At 48.5% G+C, this 20,527-nt stretch overlaps 2 protein-coding genes across 2 annotated transcripts in view; both read right to left on the bottom strand.

Moving 5' to 3' along the window:
- Positions 1-13,296, bottom strand: part of RCAN1 (regulator of calcineurin 1) — a 91,874-nt gene extending 78,578 nt beyond the window's left edge. The window contains exon 1 of the mRNA XM_069760779.1: positions 12,852-13,296. Within this exon, the coding sequence (XP_069616880.1) occupies positions 12,852-13,040 (189 nt within the window). The 5' untranslated portion in view covers positions 13,041-13,296. The remainder of the gene's footprint in view (positions 1-12,851) is intronic.
- Positions 13,297-19,283: 5,987 nt separating this feature from the next.
- LOC138671543 (PAX-interacting protein 1-like) lies at positions 19,284-20,054 on the bottom strand. The gene has a single exon (XM_069759721.1). The coding sequence runs from the start codon at positions 20,052-20,054 to the stop codon at positions 19,284-19,286; it is 771 nt and encodes a 256-aa protein (XP_069615822.1).
- Between the last annotated feature and the right edge of the window lie 473 nt (positions 20,055-20,527).

Genomic DNA, 20,527 nt, shown 5'->3' with positions numbered 1-20,527 from the left:
CTGACTGCAATCCGTCCTTCTCTCACACTGGCCTTAAAGGGAGGTTTCCTTTATACTAAACTAATTAATCACTAAAGGGTACGATATACAGCCTTGTCACTAAAGGTCCCAAAAAGTCCAAACTCAGGTTACCGGACCCTTTTACTTTTTTAATTTTGATGCAATTTTGTAAAGGCAAATAAGTAAATAAATAAATCTGCATTTCAGAAATGTATTAAGGAAAAAAAATAAAGTCATAGCCAAATAATGGAAACTAGCCGTGAATGGAAGGACTATCTGCATGTATCTGTTTAGATTTCCATACTGAGAAGGTCATCATATGGAAATAGGCTGGAAAAATCATGTCTGGCAGAAAAATGTGACCACCGAGATGAATCCTCTGTACACAAAGAGCAAATCTGTGTATGTGACCGTGCATGAGAGATCTCTGATGGAACATTCTGTGCACATCTAATGGTCCTTACACCCAAAATCTGCACAGAGCGAGCGCGAAATGATCCCGGGAGGCAGCTAAGGGCTACTGGAGGTTTTACATGGACTGATAATTGGCTGAACGAGCGTTACCTCCTGATCATTCCCAATCTTTCGCCAATAATCAAAATTGATCAGCCGTCAAGTCCGGTCCCCTCGAGGCGGCCTAGCGACCATCGAGTCCCTTCATTTCTACCGGCCATCGAGTCGAGTCCCCTCGTGACGAGCTACCGGTCATAGAGTCGAGTCCCCTGGTGACGGGCTACTGGCCGTCGAGTTGAGTCCCCTCATGACGGGCTACCGGCCATAGAGTCGTGTCCCCTCGTGACGGGCTACCGGCCATCCAGTCGGGTCCCTTCGTGACGGACTACCGGCCATCCAGTTGAGTCCCCTCGTGATGGGCTACTGACCATCGAGTCGAGTCCCCTCGTGACGGGCTACCGGCCATCGAGTTGAGTCCCCTCGTGATGGGCTACTGACCATCGAGTGGAGTCCCCTCGTGATGGGCTACTGGCCATCGAGTCCCCTCGTGACGGGCTACCGGCCGTTGAGTCGAGTCCCCTCGTGACGGGCTACCGGCTGTTGAATTAAGTCCCCTCGTGAGGGGTTACCAGCCATCGAGTCAAGTCCCCTCATCAGGGGTTACCAGCCATTGAGTCGATTCCCCTCGTGACAGGTTACCAGCCATCGAGTCAAGTCTTCTCATGGCGGGCTACCAGCTGATGAGACTCTGTGGCCAGCTACCAGACATCATGTTGAGCCCCCTAACCCGTTGCGAGCTACCACCCATCGAGCCCACATTTTCTTGTGGATACCGGGGCATCTGCTACTGACAACATGCAACAAGTATGGGGACCAAACGATCAGCAATCTGTTACAATTCCATCCGCTTTGCTTTAATTAAATGTAATATGTTGCAGATTTTCTGCCCCATGTGAACATGCCTTAAAAAAAGAATGTAAGCGATATGGTACTCCGCACACCTCCCCCTAGGTATCACTCTTTCCTATGTTACCGCGGTTAGATTTATGAGCCGTAATGTAGCGAGGATTTTACAAGGGTAAATTATTAGGAACACATGGAAAATACGAGGTGGAAACCTCTGGACGGGGGCCAGCCGGTAAATGATCCAGGTCAAGATCTGCAATGAATAAGAAGGTATTGATGCATCGCCGCCGTCCGCACTCGCTACCGGTGAACGCGACACACATTGCCGTCCTGCAGGTGATTTTCCATTCGGTGGGATTTTACGACGCCCCCCAATGCTTAGATTTAAAAAGCTGCATAGTTTCATTGAGAGGCGTGGAAAGTCGGACGGTGCCGACTCCGGGACGGCGGTAACTTGGCCGCTTCTTGCCCCGGGTTAGGTGACGCCGACTGTACTGTACGGTGCACGCTGTGGTCACAAGCTGCGAGCAATTAAAATGTAATCACACCGCAGGTTTTACAACCAGTTAAATTCTAAGAAAAAATTATTGAAGCCAACAAAGGGTTAATCAATTTAAAAAAAAAAATTGCTGTTCATTGCTCTTAAAGGAGACTTGTACATTAAAGGATTATCTGACCCCCAGGATCCCTACGGGAGTCAGAGTCGTGGAGTCGGTGTTTGGCTTACAGACTCCACAGCGCTGCGCGCATGCACAGCTCTCTCCATTAACTTCTATGGGAGTTCTGAAAATTGTTGAACACATTTGCTGGACTATGTGGGGGTAGCCGTGAAGGAAAGACAGGTGCGGGTCCAAAAAGTCATACATTAACTAGACATTTATGGCAAATCTACAGAATGTTTGAGATGGAAATTCACCCTCAAGTGAACAACCCCTTTAAAGAGGACCAGTCCCTCGCCTTAAACATGTAATGGTGTAAACGCCGCTGTCCTCCTGAATCTGGCGTCATTTTGCGCCTGCGCCTCTGTTCCTGGGATATGGCTTCTACTTTCAAGTATACACATGTAGTCTTGTTAGACAAGTGGGCGCAGTCTTCATGAAGGATAGAGAAACGTTAAAGACCACACCCCCTTGGCTAACAAAACTAGATTTAGGGGTCGGCAAAGTCGGATTCGGGAGAACGGCGGCATCTACACCAGGTAAATAGTTTACATATTTATGGCAAGTGATGGCTCCCATTATCCTTAAACCACTTAGATTTAAAATAAAAAAATAATAAAATAAAAAAATTGGTGTTTATGGTCTGCAGCGATTTTTTCTGTTTTGCTCCAATATTCCCCAAACAAACAAATCTTGTCGTTTTGGGTTATCAGCTCCTGTGGTTTAATCTAATCATGCAGCCATGCTACCTTCTCTCTAAGGCTACTTTCACACTTGTGTCGGTACGGGTCGGTCACTATGCGTCGGGCCGACGTACGTTGTGAAATTTGTGCACGACGTGGGCAGCGGATGCAGTTTTTCGACTCATCCGCTGCCCATTCTGAAGTCCGGGGAGGAGGGGGCGGAGTTCCGGCTGCGCATGCGCGGTAGAAAATGGCGGACACAACGGACAAAAAAACATAACATTGAACTTTTTTTGTGACGACGGTCCGCCAAAACAGGACGGATCCGTCTAACAACGGACGCAACGTGTGGCAATCCGTCGCGAATACAAGTCTATGTGCAAAAAACGCATCCTGCGAGCACATTTGCAGGATCCGTTTTTTGCCCAAAACGACGGATTGCGACGGATCTGAAAAGACGGAAGTGTGAAAGTAGCCTAAGGCCCCTTTCGCACATCAGTTTTTTGCCGTCAGTCACAATCCGTTGACTCGACAGATCGACGGATCCGTCGCAGAATGTGAAAAACTGATGTGATGGATTCGTTTTTTCGACGGATCCAACTAGGGGTGCTACCTAATTGGATCCGAAAAAAATCGTAGCATGCCCAGTTAAAAAAAAAAAAAAAAAAACAGAATCCGTCGCCGGATTCCATCATTTCACTGATCCGGCGCCCCTAGGCTTCCATTCTAGCAAGCGACGGATCCGTCGCTGTCCGTTTTTTCAACGGAGACAAAAAACGTTACTTTGTCTGCTGTCTGCGGCTGCCGGACAAACAATTTTCGACGGATCCGGCGAACGACGGATAAAACGTGAAGCTATCCATCGCTATGAGAAAAAATGATGCCGCCGGATCCGTTTTTTTTTCATAATTCGATGCATTGTGACTGATAGCAAAAAAACGATGTGTGAAAGGGGCCTAACCTAGCGAATGACGAGTAACTGACAGATCCTACAGATATGCACACGTCAGACTACACTGGGTTTGTTTGTAGTCTGTTACCGTGGAGACATTTTAAAAATAAATAAATAGAACCCCTTCTAAGCTATTTGCAGAGTCCTATTATTTCTATATGGCAAACGTAGAACATACACGGCGCTTAGGAAAGCATGAACGAAAATCTCACTATAAGGACAGAAAACCCGAAATACATATGCAAAGCGTCATGGAAGAAATGGCGCTATAATAATAATAATAATCATAATGATGATGATATGGAGCACGAGGTATGAGAAAGCCCTCGCATGCCACCTTCTCTCCGGCTTTCTTCAGGTCACTCTTTAGCCTTTCATCTTGATTGGTGCTCGGGATTTTTATTAGTTTGTAAGGATGGAAAAAAATTGTAAAACAATTGACGGGAGATAAAAAAAAAAAACAAGTCCTGGGCAGAGTCCAGGAGGGCAGGAAGGGTCAATGATCCCTCCGATGGAAAACAAACACTTTGCTCACAGAGACCTGACCTTCATCCCAGATGATGGAAGGTGGAAAAAGAAGTGTCAGCACGGAGGCGCAGATGGCGGGAGAAGGGCTCAGGACATGGACGGTAGCGGAGTCATCTCACCGCCGGCAGAGTCAGAAATCGCCAGGCACATGATGTTCTATAAAAGATAAATCGTTCATGTGTGGAGATGGAGTCGAGAAGTAGAGACCGGCCAGGACGGGAAACCATCAGAATGGGAGCGGTGGGGGGGCGACGTTGGTTTACCCATTAGTGCTGATCGATAAAGTGTTATCTGAGCATGCTCGGGTGCCAACAGTGTCTTCTGCGTGCTCGAATAATATGTTCGAGTCCCCGTGGCTTCATGTCACGTGCAGGAATTGCCCAACGAACATTTTTTCGAGCACGCCGGAGTCACTCAGCACCTGATCATTTTTCATACCTGTCTGAGCGCTTTTAATTTTCGTTTGCTGGACCACCCCTTTAAGGACACAATACTGCCATTGTTGATTGCAAAGATATATTCCCACATTGCATATTTGCATTTGCGTTACGTTTAATAAAGTTACTTTTATTTACCAAAAAAAAGCTGTAAAAACGCTTAAATGCATTTTTGCAAAAGGCTGTCAAAACGCTCAAAGATTCGACATGCTGCAGATTTTTAAAAACGCTGCGGTTTTCCAATTCAGTCAGGGGGAAAAAAAAAAAACCCAAGCATGTATGTGAGATTCCTGAAATCACAGAGCTTTTGCTGAAACTAAGTAGCTTTTGTTTTGCAGGAAGAAAGCAACGTGTGAACGGAGCCCTAAGGCAGAGTTTTTACAGCTATTTTTGCGTGAATAAGAGGCTGCTTTTCACAGTACTACAAAAAGCTCATATTTCAGAAATCTCATGCACACACATCGGTTTTTCTTGATAGAATTTGAGAAGTGCTGCGTTTTTTACATCTGCATCGTGTCAAATCGTTCAGCGTTTTTACTGCTTTTTTTCAGCCATAGAAAGCTATGAAAAAAAGGCACCGAACACCTTTGTAGAGTTTTTGGTGAATAAAACATGTACAGTAGAAAAATCGCATCTAATTGGTGAAAAAAGCAACTAAAAATGGAGCCTTTTTACTGCCAAGGGAGCAGGTTTTGGGTGCATAAACACCCTGTGTGAACACAGCCCAGGACGGCGTTCATCCATGTGAGTGTATGTACAGATGTGACCTGCAGAACATCCCACCCGGTGCCGCAGCAGAGCACGCCGCGCCCCGAAAACCAGAAACATGTTGTTCCTTCTGTGGTTAGGGGAAACTGGTGTGTTGCCTATGATGTGCTGCCTAGCGTAACTTTACAGAGAACTGACTAATCTTAGCTTCAAAAGTCCGATCCAGCTAAATATATGATCAGAGGCTGCGAGAGGAGGGCGCTGCACCCAGCTCCGTAATGACACGGGAACAGCTGGAATCAGCGCCGCTCACATCTGCTGCAGCCACGGGGTAAGGACAACCAGGACTGGGGTCTTCATCTTGTCCATAAAGCCCACATAGTGGCCATGCCTGGAACTGCAGCCTCATTCACCTACAATGGTGCGCAGTAGGATAAGGCGACAGGTGTCCTGGCGATCTACGACTGCAGTCTACGGATCTGTATGTCCGGAATACAATGGGGCGCAGTGGGATAAGGCGACAGGTGTCCTGGCGATCTACGACTGCAGTCTACGGATCTGTATGTCCAGAATACAATGGGGCGCAGTGGGATAAGGCGACAGGTGTCCTGGCGATCCACGACTGCAGTCTACGAATCTGTATGTCCGGAATACAATGGGGCGCAGTGGGATAAGGCGACAGGTGTCCTGGCGATCTACGACTGCAGTCTACGGATCTGTATGTCCGGAATACAATGGGGCGCAGTGGGATAAGGCGACAGGTGTCCTGGCGATCTACGACTGCAGTCTACGGATCTGTATGTCCGGAATACAATGGGGCGCAGTGGGATAAGGCGACAGGTGTCCTGGCGATCTACGACTGCAGTCTACGGATCTGTATGTCCGGAATACAATGGGGAGTAGTGGGATAAGGCGACAGGTGTCCTGGCGATCTACGACTGCAGTCTACGGATCTGTATATCCAGAATACAATGGGGCGCAGTGGGATAAGGCGACAGGTGTCCTGGCGATCTACGACTGCAGTCTACGGATCTGTATGTCCGGAATACAATGGGGCGCAGTGGGATAAGGCGACAGGTGTCCTGGCGATCTACGACTGCAGTCTACGGATCTGTATGTCCGGAATACAATGGGGCGCAGTGGGATAAGGCGACAGGTGTCCTGGCGATCTACGACTGCAGTCTACGGATCTGTATGTCCGGAATACAATGGGGCGCAGTGGGATAAGGCGACAGGTGTCCTGGCGATCTACGACTGCAGTCTACGGATCTGTATGTCCGGAATACAATGGGGAGTAGTGGGATAAGGCGACAGGTGTCCTGGCGATCTACGACTGCAGTCTACGGATCTGTATATCCAGAATACAATGGGGCGCAGTGGGATAAGGCGACAGGTGTCCTGGCGATCTACGACTGCAGTCTACGGATCTGTATGTCCGGAATACAATGGGGCGCAGTGGGATAAGGCGACAGGTGTCCTGGCGATCTACGACTGCAGTCTACGGATCTGTATGTCCGGAATACAATGGGGCGCAGTGGGATAAGGCGACAGGTGTCCTGGCGATCTACGACTGGAGTCTATGGATCTGTATATCCAGAATACAATGGGGCACAGTAGGATAAGGCGACAGGTGTCCTGGCGATCTACGACTGCAGTCTACGGATCTGTATGTACGGAATACAATGGGGCGCAGTAGGATAAGGCAACAGGTGTCCTGGCGATCTACAACTGCAGTCTACGGATCTGTATGTCCGGAATACAATAGGGAGTAGTGGGATAAGGCGACAGGTGTCCTGGCGATCTACAACTGCAGTCTACGGATCTGTATGTACGGAATACAATGGGGCACAGTAGGATAAGGCGACAGGTGTCCTGGCGATCTACGACTGCAGTCTACGGATCTGTATATCCGGAATACAATGGGGCGCAGTGGGATAAGGCGACAGGTGTTCTGGCGATCTACGACTGCAGTCTACGGATCTGTATGTCCAGAATACAATGGGGCGCAGTGGGATAAGGCGACAGGTGTCCTGGCGATCTACGACTGCAGTCTACGGATCTGTATGTCCGGAATACAATGGGGCGCAGTGGGATAAGGCGACAGGTGTCCTGGCGATCTACGACTGCAGTCTACGGATCTGTATATCCGGAATACAATGGGGCGCAGTGGGATAAGGCGACAGGTGTCCTGGCGATCTACGACTGGAGTCTATGGATCTGTATATCCGGAATACAATGGGGCACAGTAGGATAAGGCGACAGGTGTCCTGGCGATCTATGACTGCAGTCTACGGATCTGTATGTACGGAATACAATGGGGCGCAGTAGGATAAGGCAACAGGTGTCCTGGCGATCCACGACTGCAGTCTACGGATCTGTATGTCCGGAATACAATGGGGAGTAGTGGGATAAGGCGACAGGTGTCCTGGCGATCTACAACTGCAGTCTACGGATCTGTATGTACGGAATACAATGGGGCGCAGTAGGATAAGGCGACAGGTGTCCTGGCGATCTATGACTGCAGTCTACGGATCTGTATATCCAGAATACAATGGGGCGCAGTAGGATAAGGCGACAGGTGTCCTGGCGATCTATGACTGCAGTCTACGGATCTGTATGTACGGAATACAATGGGGCGCAGTAGGATAAGGCAACAGGTGTCCTGGCGATCTACAACTGCAGTCTACGGATCTGTATGTCCGGAATACAATGGGGAGTAGTGGGAAAAGGCGACAGGTGTCCTGGCGATCTACGAGCGAAGTCTACGGATCTGTATGTCCGGAATACAATGGGGCGCAGTGGGATAAGGCGACAGGTGTCCTGGCGATCTACGACTGCAGTCTACGGATCTGTATATCCAGAATACAATGGGGCGCAGTAGGATAAGGCGACAGGTGTCCTGGCGATCTACGACTACAGTCTACGGATCTGTATGTCCGGAATACAATGGGGCGCAGTAGGATAAGGCGACAGGTGTCCTGGCGATCTACGACTGCAGTCTACGGATCTGTATGTCCGGAATACAATGGGGCGCAGTAGGATAAGGCGACAGGTGTCCTGGCGATCTACGAGCGCAGTCTACGGATCTGTATATCCAGAATACAATGGGGCGCAGTAGGATAAGGTGACAGGTGTCCTGGCGATCTACGACTGCAGTCTACGGATCTGTATATCCAGAATACAATGCGGCGCAGTGGGATAAGGTGACAGGTGTCCTGGCGATCTACGAGTGCAGTCTACGGATCTGTATGTCCGGAATACAATGGGGCGCAGTAGGATAAGGTGACAGGTGTCCTGGCGATCTACGAGCGCAGTCTACGGATCTGTATATCCAGAATACAATGGGGCGCAGTAGGATAAGGCGACAGGTGTCTTGGCGATCTACGAGCGCAGTCTACAGATCTGTATATCCAGAATACAATGGGGCGCAGTGGGATACGACGACAGGGTAGGAGCGGACGCGATGTGCCACAACGCGGCACCTTCATGGCGTCTGGATGTTCGGCACGAATACAAATTTGCTCCTTTTCTATAAAGTGGTCGAAGAGCATAAAACGCATTGGTCGCCTCTCCGTCATCACACAGAGGGTACGAAATCCCAAAATATGCGAGGGGTAAGAATAGTGGAGCGTGTGCAGCAATCCCTCCCCAGGAACAGATCAGCAGAACATCTACCTCACCTTATAAATATAAAGTAGAATTATTTCCGTCATTAACCTCGGAGTCATTCAGTAATGGAATCGGGCAGGACTCCATTCCACGAATCGGCTGTAAATTACGAGTTTTCCGATTATATTAAATGGAACAATTTCAGGAGAGGAATGAATCCGGTGACGGATAAATGGAAAGGAAAAATGTCACAATGGCCGACGACCTGCAGATCCGGAGGGGGAAAAAAGTCACTAATTAAAGGGAAACTCAGAGAAAAGTTTATAATTAATGATATTGGCGAGCGGTGGAGCCAGGCACGGACGGAATTAGGATGGGTGGCAAGAAAAGAGCAACCTGGGCAACCTCGGTCACATGCGCCTCCATATCATATTGGTCAGGGACTACAAAATCAGGGTGGGCAGAGCGGATGATGCCCAGGGGTACCTGCCAGCCGTGCACACATTTGGGGGGCCACCAGTCAACAACACATCATAAGAGTCGCTCAACCTTTAAAAGGTGCATTTATGACATGGCCATTTCTGGAGTAGACTCACATCTCCAGTCCTCTACACCACCAGGGGCAATGTGCCGCCTCCATGGGCGTGCGTGTGCATAGCCCTCACCATTCACTTCTATGAGAATCAGTAAAGCAGACCGCCAGGCCAATTCCATCACCCCCATATGGCAAGAGCACAAGCCCCTCGTCATTCAGTCCCCACATCTACAAGTCCTACGCTAGAAATGTTCCCCATGACAGCACCCTGCATCCGGGAGGATCCCTTACACGGAGCGCCACTTTTTCCGGTCACGTCATACCTCACTATTGGTAGACCCCGTTCTGAAGGTGGGTGAGGTTGTACGACACACATACCAAAATCTTGGTTAGAGAAGTCAGTACACCCCCAGAACTGCCCTGGGATTACCCACTTTTTGGGCAGAGTTCATGTAAACCTCGCTCGTCCCTTTATTTCCGAAAAATTCGGAAGTTACGGCCCGTTTGGTACTATTGACAGTTATGTGAGATTTGGGACCAAAATCCATCCCTCAAAAGGAGTATACGGCGCCCCCTATTTTTTCCGGATTTACTTCCTCTCTTGGGCGTCCAGGAGCCTTTCCTTTATTTCAGGAGCCTCCCAGAAGTCCCTGGAGAGAGCGTTTGCTTAAATCCTCTGCACCGGACCATCGTGCACCAAAGAGCCAGCTACTGTTCCCTGTTATCAGCCTGACCTGGAGGACTATGGTGGTCCGGCAGGAACATATCTACACTGATAGAACATTAGCATCTGGTAATCCAGAACCTGAACGATCGCAGCAAATTAAGGAGAACAGAGAAGAAGGAGTTAAATTGACAGACTCCAGCTGAAGCGGAGGAAGAGGAGACGAGAAACCATTAACTCCCCGCAATGTTAATATTTAATGCAGGAAATATTTATTTTCTCCTATTAGGAGATCTCAGATGTTCTCGGTCGGATTTTCTCGCACACTGATCCGCAATCCAGCTGTGCAGGAGCATCAGTGATTTAAAGGGCCAGCGCCATAAGACTTTTTTTTTCCCACCGCCATCTTGTGCGTCAACTTATTTATATTACCCGGTGTATCCCAATTTCAATATTTGGCAGATTTTGTTTGGGAAAAATTCTGGGCAAGGTCGGATATGTAATAACTATACAGGCACACCAGTGTCACCGCTGCGTTAATAAATACATCTCCCCCTCTTATGCGGTGCCATAAAAAATAAGGCAGATGGTGCCCCCTACTGCAAATACACGGGCACTACAAGAACTAGGATTACTATCCCAGCCAAATAGTGTCCTGCCAGCCAAGAGCATGCTCACACAGCGCCCTCTGGTGTCCACGGCGAGATCCTCCAGACCATCAGATATTATATGGGGAATTAAAAGAGTGCCCGATACTGTACAACCCCCTCCCCCTTCTAAAAGGGGTTTTGCAATGTTGGTGGTAGTTTAACAAAAAAACAAAACAAAAACAAAACTGGGCTTTACTCACCCTCCCCAGGTCCACCGCAGAGTCTCCGCTGCTCACGGCATCTATTATTGTCTGCAGCATTAATGTCATTTCAGCAGCACTGCAGACAATCAGTGAGCTCATGCCGTCATTATAACGCTGCAGACAATACCAGACGCTGGGCTCTGACCCTTGCTTGGACCAGGGGAGGGTGAGAAAGGCCATTATTTTCACATGTAATATCGATTTATGAAATAAAAATGCTGGTAACCCTTTAAATACTATAGTCCAATATATACCAAAGAAGACACACGGTATTCCCCCCTCCCAGACACTGGCTCCCGATGCTCTTCTGACCGCTGCAGCCCATCAGGAGCCACTGATTAGCTGCAGCGCTCACATGAGCTCTGGGAGACACAACGTGATCTTTGCTGGTGTGTGAGGGGGTACATCTAAGTGGAAATGGTAACGCCCAGTTGTCACTTTATGAACACATTTCTAAGAGGATGAAGATGTTGGGGGAGGAGAGGGGTCGTTCCGCCAGTGCCCTCCCAACCAGGGGCCGTGACTGGCAGCATCGGGGTCCGGGTCTGGCACCAGCAGCCATAATTCCACAATCCTCCTGACACGCTCTTATAGTGAAGCTTTCCCAGCATGCCCTGGTGCAGGGTGAAGGTCCCTTTAAGGTAAGGGGTCACATCAGGTGACAAAGAACAGCACAGGGATCTAGTTACGGGGCCCTTTAACCCCTTCCTGACTGATTCGTTTTTTTTTTTATTTAATATTTGCTTTACCGTACGGGTAAATAAACTTTTTCCGCGATTGGATTTTTACAGACCGGACAACATTTATTTTACATTTTTTATTTTTATTTTTCAATTGGGAAAAGGGGTCAGTTGGAAATTTATACTATTGGGGGATTTTATTTTTACGAGTTTTTATATTTTTTTTTATTATTGTCCTCTATGAAATCCGGCTTTATGGGAGCACAAAGATGGCGGCGACAGTGACCGATGGGAGGGGAAGGGGACAATAGCTGCCGGGATGACCGCGTCATTTAAATCCTGTTGTCAGGGGCAATTTAAAGGGCCATTCCAATCGCCAAGACCCTATCCTGATAGGTAATAATAACAATATATTAGCACATCCTTCCAATTAGTCATGTATAGTTCTTCTGATTCGCTATGTCTCTTTCCTCATGTGCAGGCATTGCAGCAGATTAGGTATCCATGGTTACGACCACTGATGTAATGACAGCTAGCAGCACCATGGTTACCTGCTACTGCGGTGCCTGCACATGAAGAAAGAGACATAGCTAATCAGAAGAACTATACATGACTAATTGGAAGGAGGTGGTAATATATTGTTATTATTACACTTAGAACATATCAGGATAGGGTCTTGGAGATGGGAAGACCCTTTAAGCGGCTAAATGAAAACGGTTGGCAAGATACGGCGATCCCTATATAGGATGCATGAATACAGGATAGAGGGGGAGGTTACCCCATAAGGGCGCAGACGGACTGGACGGCGGCTCTCCTGACCCCAGGCCGCACTGTGGACCCTTCTCGACCACCTGACTGACCCTAATTAACGCGACAGTCCACTCCGGCACTGAAAAGTGACATGCGCCCTCCGCAGTGACAGGTCGGACCCCCGAATCACCCATCTTGGACCAGGTAGGGCGACTATACGCGACAAATGTATAGATCAGTCGTCGGTGCAGGGCTGGACCGTCCCTTTAAGTCAGACATTTCCAGGAGGAATAAACAGAGGAACATCACAATGGATAACACTAATTCACCAGCTCGGCCGGGTCAGGGGGGCGGGGGTCGCTTCTCCATAGGATATCCCCACAGTGAGGGCTCGGGGGGCATTATCTGCGCCCATCCCCCCGCACTGCACTCACCCTGCAGCGGCCGTCATAGAAGACCCCGACCTCCAGGTTGCAGCAGATGACGGACATCGGCAGGGAGCGCAGGTCGATGGCCGCCATATCGATATCCAGGAAATCCCAGTCGTTTCCGGCCAGCTGAGAGCCGGGGGCCTCCTCACACACCCCGAGGTGGGCAGCGAACTCCCGCAGGGCCTGGTCCATGACGTCAGCAGCAAGGGACGTCAATCACGATGACATCACTGTCGGAAACCCGTCTGCGGCGGCCGGAACATCGCCCGATCCAATGTGTCAACTTCTTACCGCACGCTGACGTCACAGCGCCGCAGCGACACCTGCTGGGGACTGGCGACAACTACCACTGCAGCGCTGTCTGCTTGATTGGAAATTAGGCGACAGCGACATCTGCTGCTGGAATGGAGTAAGTACCGCTGCAGGATCCTAGAACGGACAGCGACATCTGCTGGGGACTGATGACAACTACCACTGCAGCGCTGTCCGCTTGATTGGAAATTAGGCGACAGCGACATCTGCTGCTGGAATGGAGTAAGTACCGCTGCAGGATCCTAGAACGGACAGCGACATCTGCTGGGGACTGATGACAACTACCACTGCCTGCTTGATTGGAAATTAGGCGACAGCGACATCTGCTGCTGGAATGTAGTAAGTACCGCTGCAGGATCCTAGAACGGACAGCGACACCTGCTGGGGACTGCCGACAACTACCACTGCAGCGCTGTCCGCTTGATTGGAAATTAGGCGACAGCGACATCTGCTGCTGGAATGGAGTAAGTACCGCTGCAGGATCCTAGAACGGACAGCGACATCTGCTGGGGACTGATGACAACTACCACTGCAGCGCTGTCCGCTTGATTGGAAATTAGGCGACAGCGACATCTGCTGCTGGAACGGAGTAAGTACCGCTGCAGGATCCTAGAACGGACAGCGACACCTGCCGGTGATCAGGGACAACTACAGCCGCTAAAACCGCACCTGAAAGTGTCATTTTGAATCTGAATGCAGCCAATTTCTATTTTTTTGCGTTTTCATTCTCTTCCTTCTCTTCTCACAAAAGAAAACTACCCCTAGAGTTTTTATTTTTCATGTGAGAAAAATATTTAGAACTGAGAGTCCTCTCAGTGGTTGATACCTTTTAATGGCTAACTGTTAATCAACCACTGAGGACTCTCGATTCTAAATATTTTTCTATCTACCGGCTAACACGGTACCAAGATATATAGCTTTCCTGTATTTTTCATGTGCAAATTGAACTCTATAGCACCATCTGTTGGAAGCAGCAATCCTACACCTACTTTTTTCTTTGTGAGAGATTGGTGGCTTTTTTTTTTTTTTGCGCAGCGATCTGTAGTTTTTATTGGTACCATTTTGGAGTATATAAGATATTTGATCTCTTTTATATTTTGTATTTTTAGGAGGGAGATAAACCAGAAAAAGTGGTTGTCTCATTTTATGAAATGGGTAAAAATTGGAAAAAGTGTCGGTAAAAATAAGCAACTTTGCAATTTATCTTTTATGAAAAACTCTCTCCGTTCTCAGGAAAAAGGATTTTTTTATTCTATAGTGTCCTTCTGTTTGCCTAGCGCTGGCCAGCTTCCTAGGCAGGGATCAAGCACCTTCTGCCTGAACTGTCAGTCTTCAGGAGTGCAACCCCCCCAGCAAGCAGGACCCGGGAGGCAGAGGTGCGGTGACAGGACCATGAGAAAATCCCAGAAATCAACAGTGCCGTGTAGAGGAAAACCAGCAGAGCAATCTAATAGACGCCTCTCCATGACTAACCTCTGGGCTTGATGTCACCTGACAATACAAAGGTGACATAAACCCCCCAACTATCACCCCACTTGTCACTGCACCAGGGCAAGAGGGAAGAGCGAGGCTAAGTGCCAGATTTGGCGCATCTTAGAGATGCACCTTCTCTTGGGTGGCTGAGAGCTGATGCTTTCAGTCTGAGGGGAGGGGGCCAATATCCACAGCCCCTTCCTAGGATATTAATATATTAATATCAGCCTGCTGCTGTCTGCATAGCCTTTGCTGGTTATTAATTATATGGGGACCCTACGTAATTTTTTTTTGGGTGGTCCCCCTATGCGTATTACCCCCTTGACGGGCTAGAAAAATCCCCCCCCAGCCATCGGTTTTCCCTCTGCTGGTTTGGAAAATTACATTGGAGCCCACGAGAATTTTTTTTCCAGAAAAATAATCATTTAGTAATAAAATACATGTACGGTAAGCTGCACAGACACTGTACTAATTGTATATGTGACTGACATCTATATATCTACCTACTCTGTGTATATACTGTATGTGGACCTGTGGAAGCGTGTTATACGCGAAACGGCCGTAGTCCTGTTCTTTTGCCTGCATGACCACATTTGTCCTGCCCTTATACATACACCTTGTCCATGGAAAGTATTCGTAAATAAAGGACTAAGGTTTTTATGACTGGCTCAAATTATAGAGCACGCTGATGAAGGTCTTTGCAGACCGAAACGTTTGTGAATACTGTATGTATTAAACACCCTTTTGCATCAGATTTTTTGGAGTGTGCTGAGTATCTTCTATATGCCATTTACACTCAATGCGGCCCACTCCTCCACCGCCACAGGACAGATGCATGCCTGCCGATGCCGAATCCCATAATGACACCGCGCAGCTGCACCCATGATGTTCTTCTGGGCCCCACCTGTTCCAGGGTGGGGTCACTTCCCGTCGCTCCTCCCATTCCTTTTAAAGTCGCTTGAGTAGGCATGGAGGTAAATTTTTCCAGCGCATCCTCCAGAGGCGTCGCTCAAAGGATCTTCGCGCCATTTTAGCGCAGATACACCCACAGAGGGTACAATTATAGCAATAGTCCTTCTTTTTGGTGCCACTCATCGCCATCTGGGTCGCCATCCTTGCTGTGTCAGTTCTTAGTAAATTTACGGTCATATCCAGGTTTTACGCCGACTCCAGGGCATCCGTACATCCTGAAATTGCGGCGTCAGTCACGTCCAAAACATTTTCTTCTTTCTTCATCACTGCGCCGGCTTCACCGCCATATGCCAAGTGTGGGAAGGGGAGGCCAGGGAGGTAGCCATGGCTGACAGCAATCCCGGTATCACTCCCTGAACACCCTCCTGCATAAATTCACATTTCTCTGCTGTGTTACCTCCGTGCTGACTCTCTGTGCCATTTGGACTTGCCCGGTACGGGGATGTATTCCTCACAGATGGTGTCCGAAATAAAGGAGACACACTCTGACTTTACTTCAGTATGGACTTGTTTACTCAGCACAACTTGCTCAAATAAAGGCACTTTGGGTATCACAGTCAGTACCTTCTTCTCTGTCCCTGCCCGGTCCTCTCCTTCTCTATATTCAGCCCCGGATCTGACCGTATCTTCCGCTCCCGCTGAATCTATTCCATCCGGAATTCTTTCCCACATGGGGGAGTCTTACACCGCTTCGGCCTGGTTCTAAGAACTGCCTCCCAGGCAAAAATCTGCCACACCTTGCTTGTCCTGCCCAGCTGAACAAACTTCTCTTTCTCTCTATGGGGACAGATTCCTTTAGCTGCGTCCGCAGCACTGCCACACTTCTTCCTCCTAAAGGAACCTCTCTCCAAGCTGCTCTATGCTGGGCCCCTCTTTTGTGACATTGCGGGGCACAGTGACTTCGGGCCAGGCAGCCCTATGAGCTGCACGGGTGCCCAGGCCCTGACTGACTACAACCAGGAAGCCTAACTATTCTTATGCCACTGTGCCCCTCCTACTCTAACCATATGCTACAGTGCCCCCCTCCAATGGCCAACTATGGACGCTACGCCCCTATCACTATACTGGGCCCGGGGACAAACTTTCCCTAAACCAAAGTGTGCCAAACATATATACTGTATATATATATACAGAGCAATATACAGACAGTATAGCGATGCTCTTGTACATGGTGGTAATACACTTTATGTGTAGCTGTACCATCGTGTACGAACACGTTAATAATATTCATTATGCACACCTAAAGGGGTTGGGGAGAAGAGGGAACAATAACATATTTATATCCCCTACACTACGATGAGGACGGACAGCCCATCTGTCGCCGCTGCAACAAGGTGGGGCATATCGCAAGATTCTGAAATTTAAACAAGCAACCCCTGGGGCAGAGGGCCAACCCCCAGGAGTAAGACGACCAGGCCCACAAAGCTGGCAAGACAAGTATGTCAGAGGACGGCCGGTCCTGCCCGTCGTGATTGATGGCATCCCGATGAATGCTTTACTGGTCACCAGCCCCCAGGTGACGACTATGCCATATATTCTTTATAAACGGTACTGGGCTGACTCTGATATTACCCGCGGCCCAGATAATGATCTAACAATAGTTGCCAGCACTGGTCAGCCTTTGCCACAAGTGGGGTATAAGGAGGTGACTATTAAGGTGGGGCGAGTAGAGTTGAAAGCCCAAGGTCTGATAATTATAGATATTGACCGGCGAGAATGTAACCCAATGATGACCTTAGGTACAAATGTGATAGAAAATTGTCTTGGCGAGGTCATTGTTTTATTGCAGCAGGTAGCCGAAACTGCCAGTTCCGGTGAGCAACAGGTCCTGCAGAAAGAGATCAAAGCCCTGGTGCAGAGACAACAGGTAGAACTGTCTGTTGGAGAAGGCCGCAGTGTCAGAGTGAGTGATCCAATCCCAATTGCAATACCCCTAAGGAGTAAAATGTTAATCTGGTGTCGAGCAGCAATAGGCCTCAGGGGTCAAGACTACCAGGCCCTGGTAAAGCCCTTGTACTCTGATAGTAGGCCCACCATCCTGACAGCCAGAGGAGCAGTCGATGTCCATAAGTGGAGGGTACCTATACACATCTTGAATTGTGGGGAAAACGAGGTCAAACTACCCTGATACTCCACCCTTGCTAAGCTGTTCACTGTCAGTAACAACGCAATCCAGGCAGTAGAACCCCTGGTCCCGTCCGACTAGTCAGAGGACAATGGCTCTGCAGAACAGCTGAAGGTGTCAGAAGCTGCAGATAGGTATTGACTCCACCCCTTGCATGGGGCTTACCGGGTGGTCCAAGAATATGAGCCGGTCTTTAGCAAACACCTTCTAGACTTTGGGCAGGTAAAAGGGGTCCGACACCATATCCCCACCGGAGATCATCTGCCCATTAAAGAGAGGTACCGGCCTGTACCCCAGCTCATTATCAATATGCCAAGGGTATGTTATGGGAGATGAAGGAGGTTGGGGTGATCAGAGACAGTTATAGCCCCTGGGCAGCTCCGTTAGTCCTCGTTAGAAAGAAAGATGGTACAATGAGGATATGTGTTGACTACAGGCAGATTAACCACATTACACATAAGGACGCCTACCCATTACCCAGGATTGAGGAATCATTAGCTGCACTGAAATCCGCTAACTATTTCTCCACGTTAGATCTCATCAGTAGGTATTGACAGGTTCCCACGGCAGAGGCAGATAAAGAGAAGACAGCGTTTACAACACGAATGGGCCTCTGCGAGTTCAACTGCATGCCGTTCGGGCTCTGCAATGAACCGGGAACGTTCCAACGGTTAATGGAACCGCCTAGGACATAACAAATTCGAAACCGTTCTGTTGTACCTGGTTGATGTCATCGTTTTCTCTAAAACCTATGAAGACCACTTGAAGCACCTGGCCAAGGTGTTCGAAGCCCTGTCAAACTTTGGCCTGTAAGTGAAGCCATCCAAGTACCACCTGTTGAAGCCCTGAGTGTAGTACCTAGGTCACATTGTAAGCGCCGAAGGTGTGGCACCAGACCCTGACAAAGTCACTATTATCAGTGACTGGCCAAAACCCAACACCATTCATGAAGTATGGCAGTTCCTCAGGTTGGTAGGCTACTACTGGAGATTCATCAAGGGCTTCACTAAGATAGCCGCACCCCTGCAAGACCTTCTAGTGGGCCAATCCAAGAAGGCCAAGAACAAGAATCCTCTGTTCAAGTGGAACAGCAGGCTAGAAGAATCCTTCACCCGGTTGAAGTTGGCTCTCATGGGAGATGAAGTCCTGGCCTATCCTGACTATGACCAACCAGTCATACTTTACACTGACGCCAGTATTGTATGATTGGGAGCAGTGCTGTCACAAGTGCAGGAAGGCAGAGAGAGAGTGATTGCCTACGCCAGCATGAAGCTTCGTCCTAGTAAAAGGAACCCCAACAACTATAGTTCCTTCAAGTTTCTCGCCATTGTCTGGGCTGTGACCGAGTGATTCAAACACTACCTGGCTTCGGCGAAGATTACTGTGTTCACGGACAATAATCTGCTGACTCACTTGGAAACCGCAAGGCTAGGTGCATTGGAACAGCGATGGATGGCCCAGCTGTCCAACTACGAGTTTACCATCAAGTACCGAGCGGGGCATAAGAACGCTAATGCTTTTGCGCTGTCCAGGATGCCCAATTTATTTACATATTATGGGCAATTGTGTTGGGCATTTAGCTGGCTCTTATGTTGCGTATTGAGTTGGCACTGGTTATGCTGGGTATTTAGCTGGCACTGCTTATGCTGAGCATTTAGCTGGCAATTATGTTGTTCATTTAGTTGGCACTGCTTATGTTGGGCATTTACCTGACACTTCTTATGTTGGGCATTTAGTTGGCACTTATATTGGGCATTTAGCTGGCACTGCTTATGTTTGTTATTTAGCTGGCAATTATGTTGAGCATTTAGCTGGCACTGGTTATGATGTGCATTTAGCCGCCACTTATGTTGGGCATTTAGCTGGCACTTATGTTGGGCATTAAGCTGGCTTTTATGTTGGGCATTTAGCTGGCACTTATGTTGGGCATTTAGCTGGCACTGCTTATGTTGGGCATTTAGCTGGCACTTATGTTGGGCATTTAGCTGACAATTACGTTGAGCATTTAGCTGGCACTGCTTATGCTGTGAATTTAGCTGCCACTTATGTTGGGCATTTAGCTGGCTCTTATGTTGGGCATTTAGCTGGCACTTATGTTGGGCATTTAGCTGGCTCTTATGTTGGGCATTTAGCTGGCACTTATGTTGGGCATTTAGCTGGCACTTATGTGGGGCATTTAGCTGGCACTGCTTATGTTGGGCATTTAGCTGGCACTTATGTTGGGCATTTAGCTGGCACTGCTTATGTTGGGCATTTAGCTGGCATTTATGTTGGGGATTTAGCTGGCACTTATGTTGGGCATTTAGCTGGCTCTTATATTGCATATTTAGTTGGCACTGCTTATGCTGGGTATTTAACTGGCACTGCTAATGTTGGGTATTTAGCTGGCACTGCTTATGCTGGGCATTTATGTTGGGCATTTAGCTGGCAATTATGTTGGGTATTTAGCTGGCACTGCTTATGCTGGGCATTTATGTTGGGCATTTAGCTGGCAATTATGTTGGGCATTTAGCTGGCATTTATGTTGGTCATTTAGCTGGCACTTATGTTGGTAATTTAGCTGGCTCTTATGTGGACCCTATTTTGGGTGGAGGTAGTCTGTAGCTTTTGGGCTCCTGATTTAAATGCCTGTGTGTACATGTGTACATCATTCTCCTACAGAGAACTCCTTGAGGACAGATTTGTCCCCACCGCCTTCCTCCCACTCTTAGTAATCAGCTCAGTGTTTGGTGACTTTTTCAGATAGAGATATGGGTAACCTTGAAAGCTCTCACACTGGTGGCTTCATCACCTCCGG

The sequence above is a fragment of the Ranitomeya imitator genome, chromosome 3 (assembly GCF_032444005.1).
Source record: "Ranitomeya imitator isolate aRanImi1 chromosome 3, aRanImi1.pri, whole genome shotgun sequence".
NCBI classification, from domain to species: domain Eukaryota; kingdom Metazoa; phylum Chordata; class Amphibia; order Anura; family Dendrobatidae; genus Ranitomeya; species Ranitomeya imitator.
Note: the sequence above shows the minus strand (reverse complement) of the source record. Positions and strands in the feature narration are given on the sequence as shown.

Coding starts and splice junctions, on each gene's coding strand:
- LOC138671543 (XM_069759721.1), bottom strand. CDS start 20,054: ATGCAATATAAGAGCCAGCTAAATGCCCAACATAAGTGCCAGCTAAAT.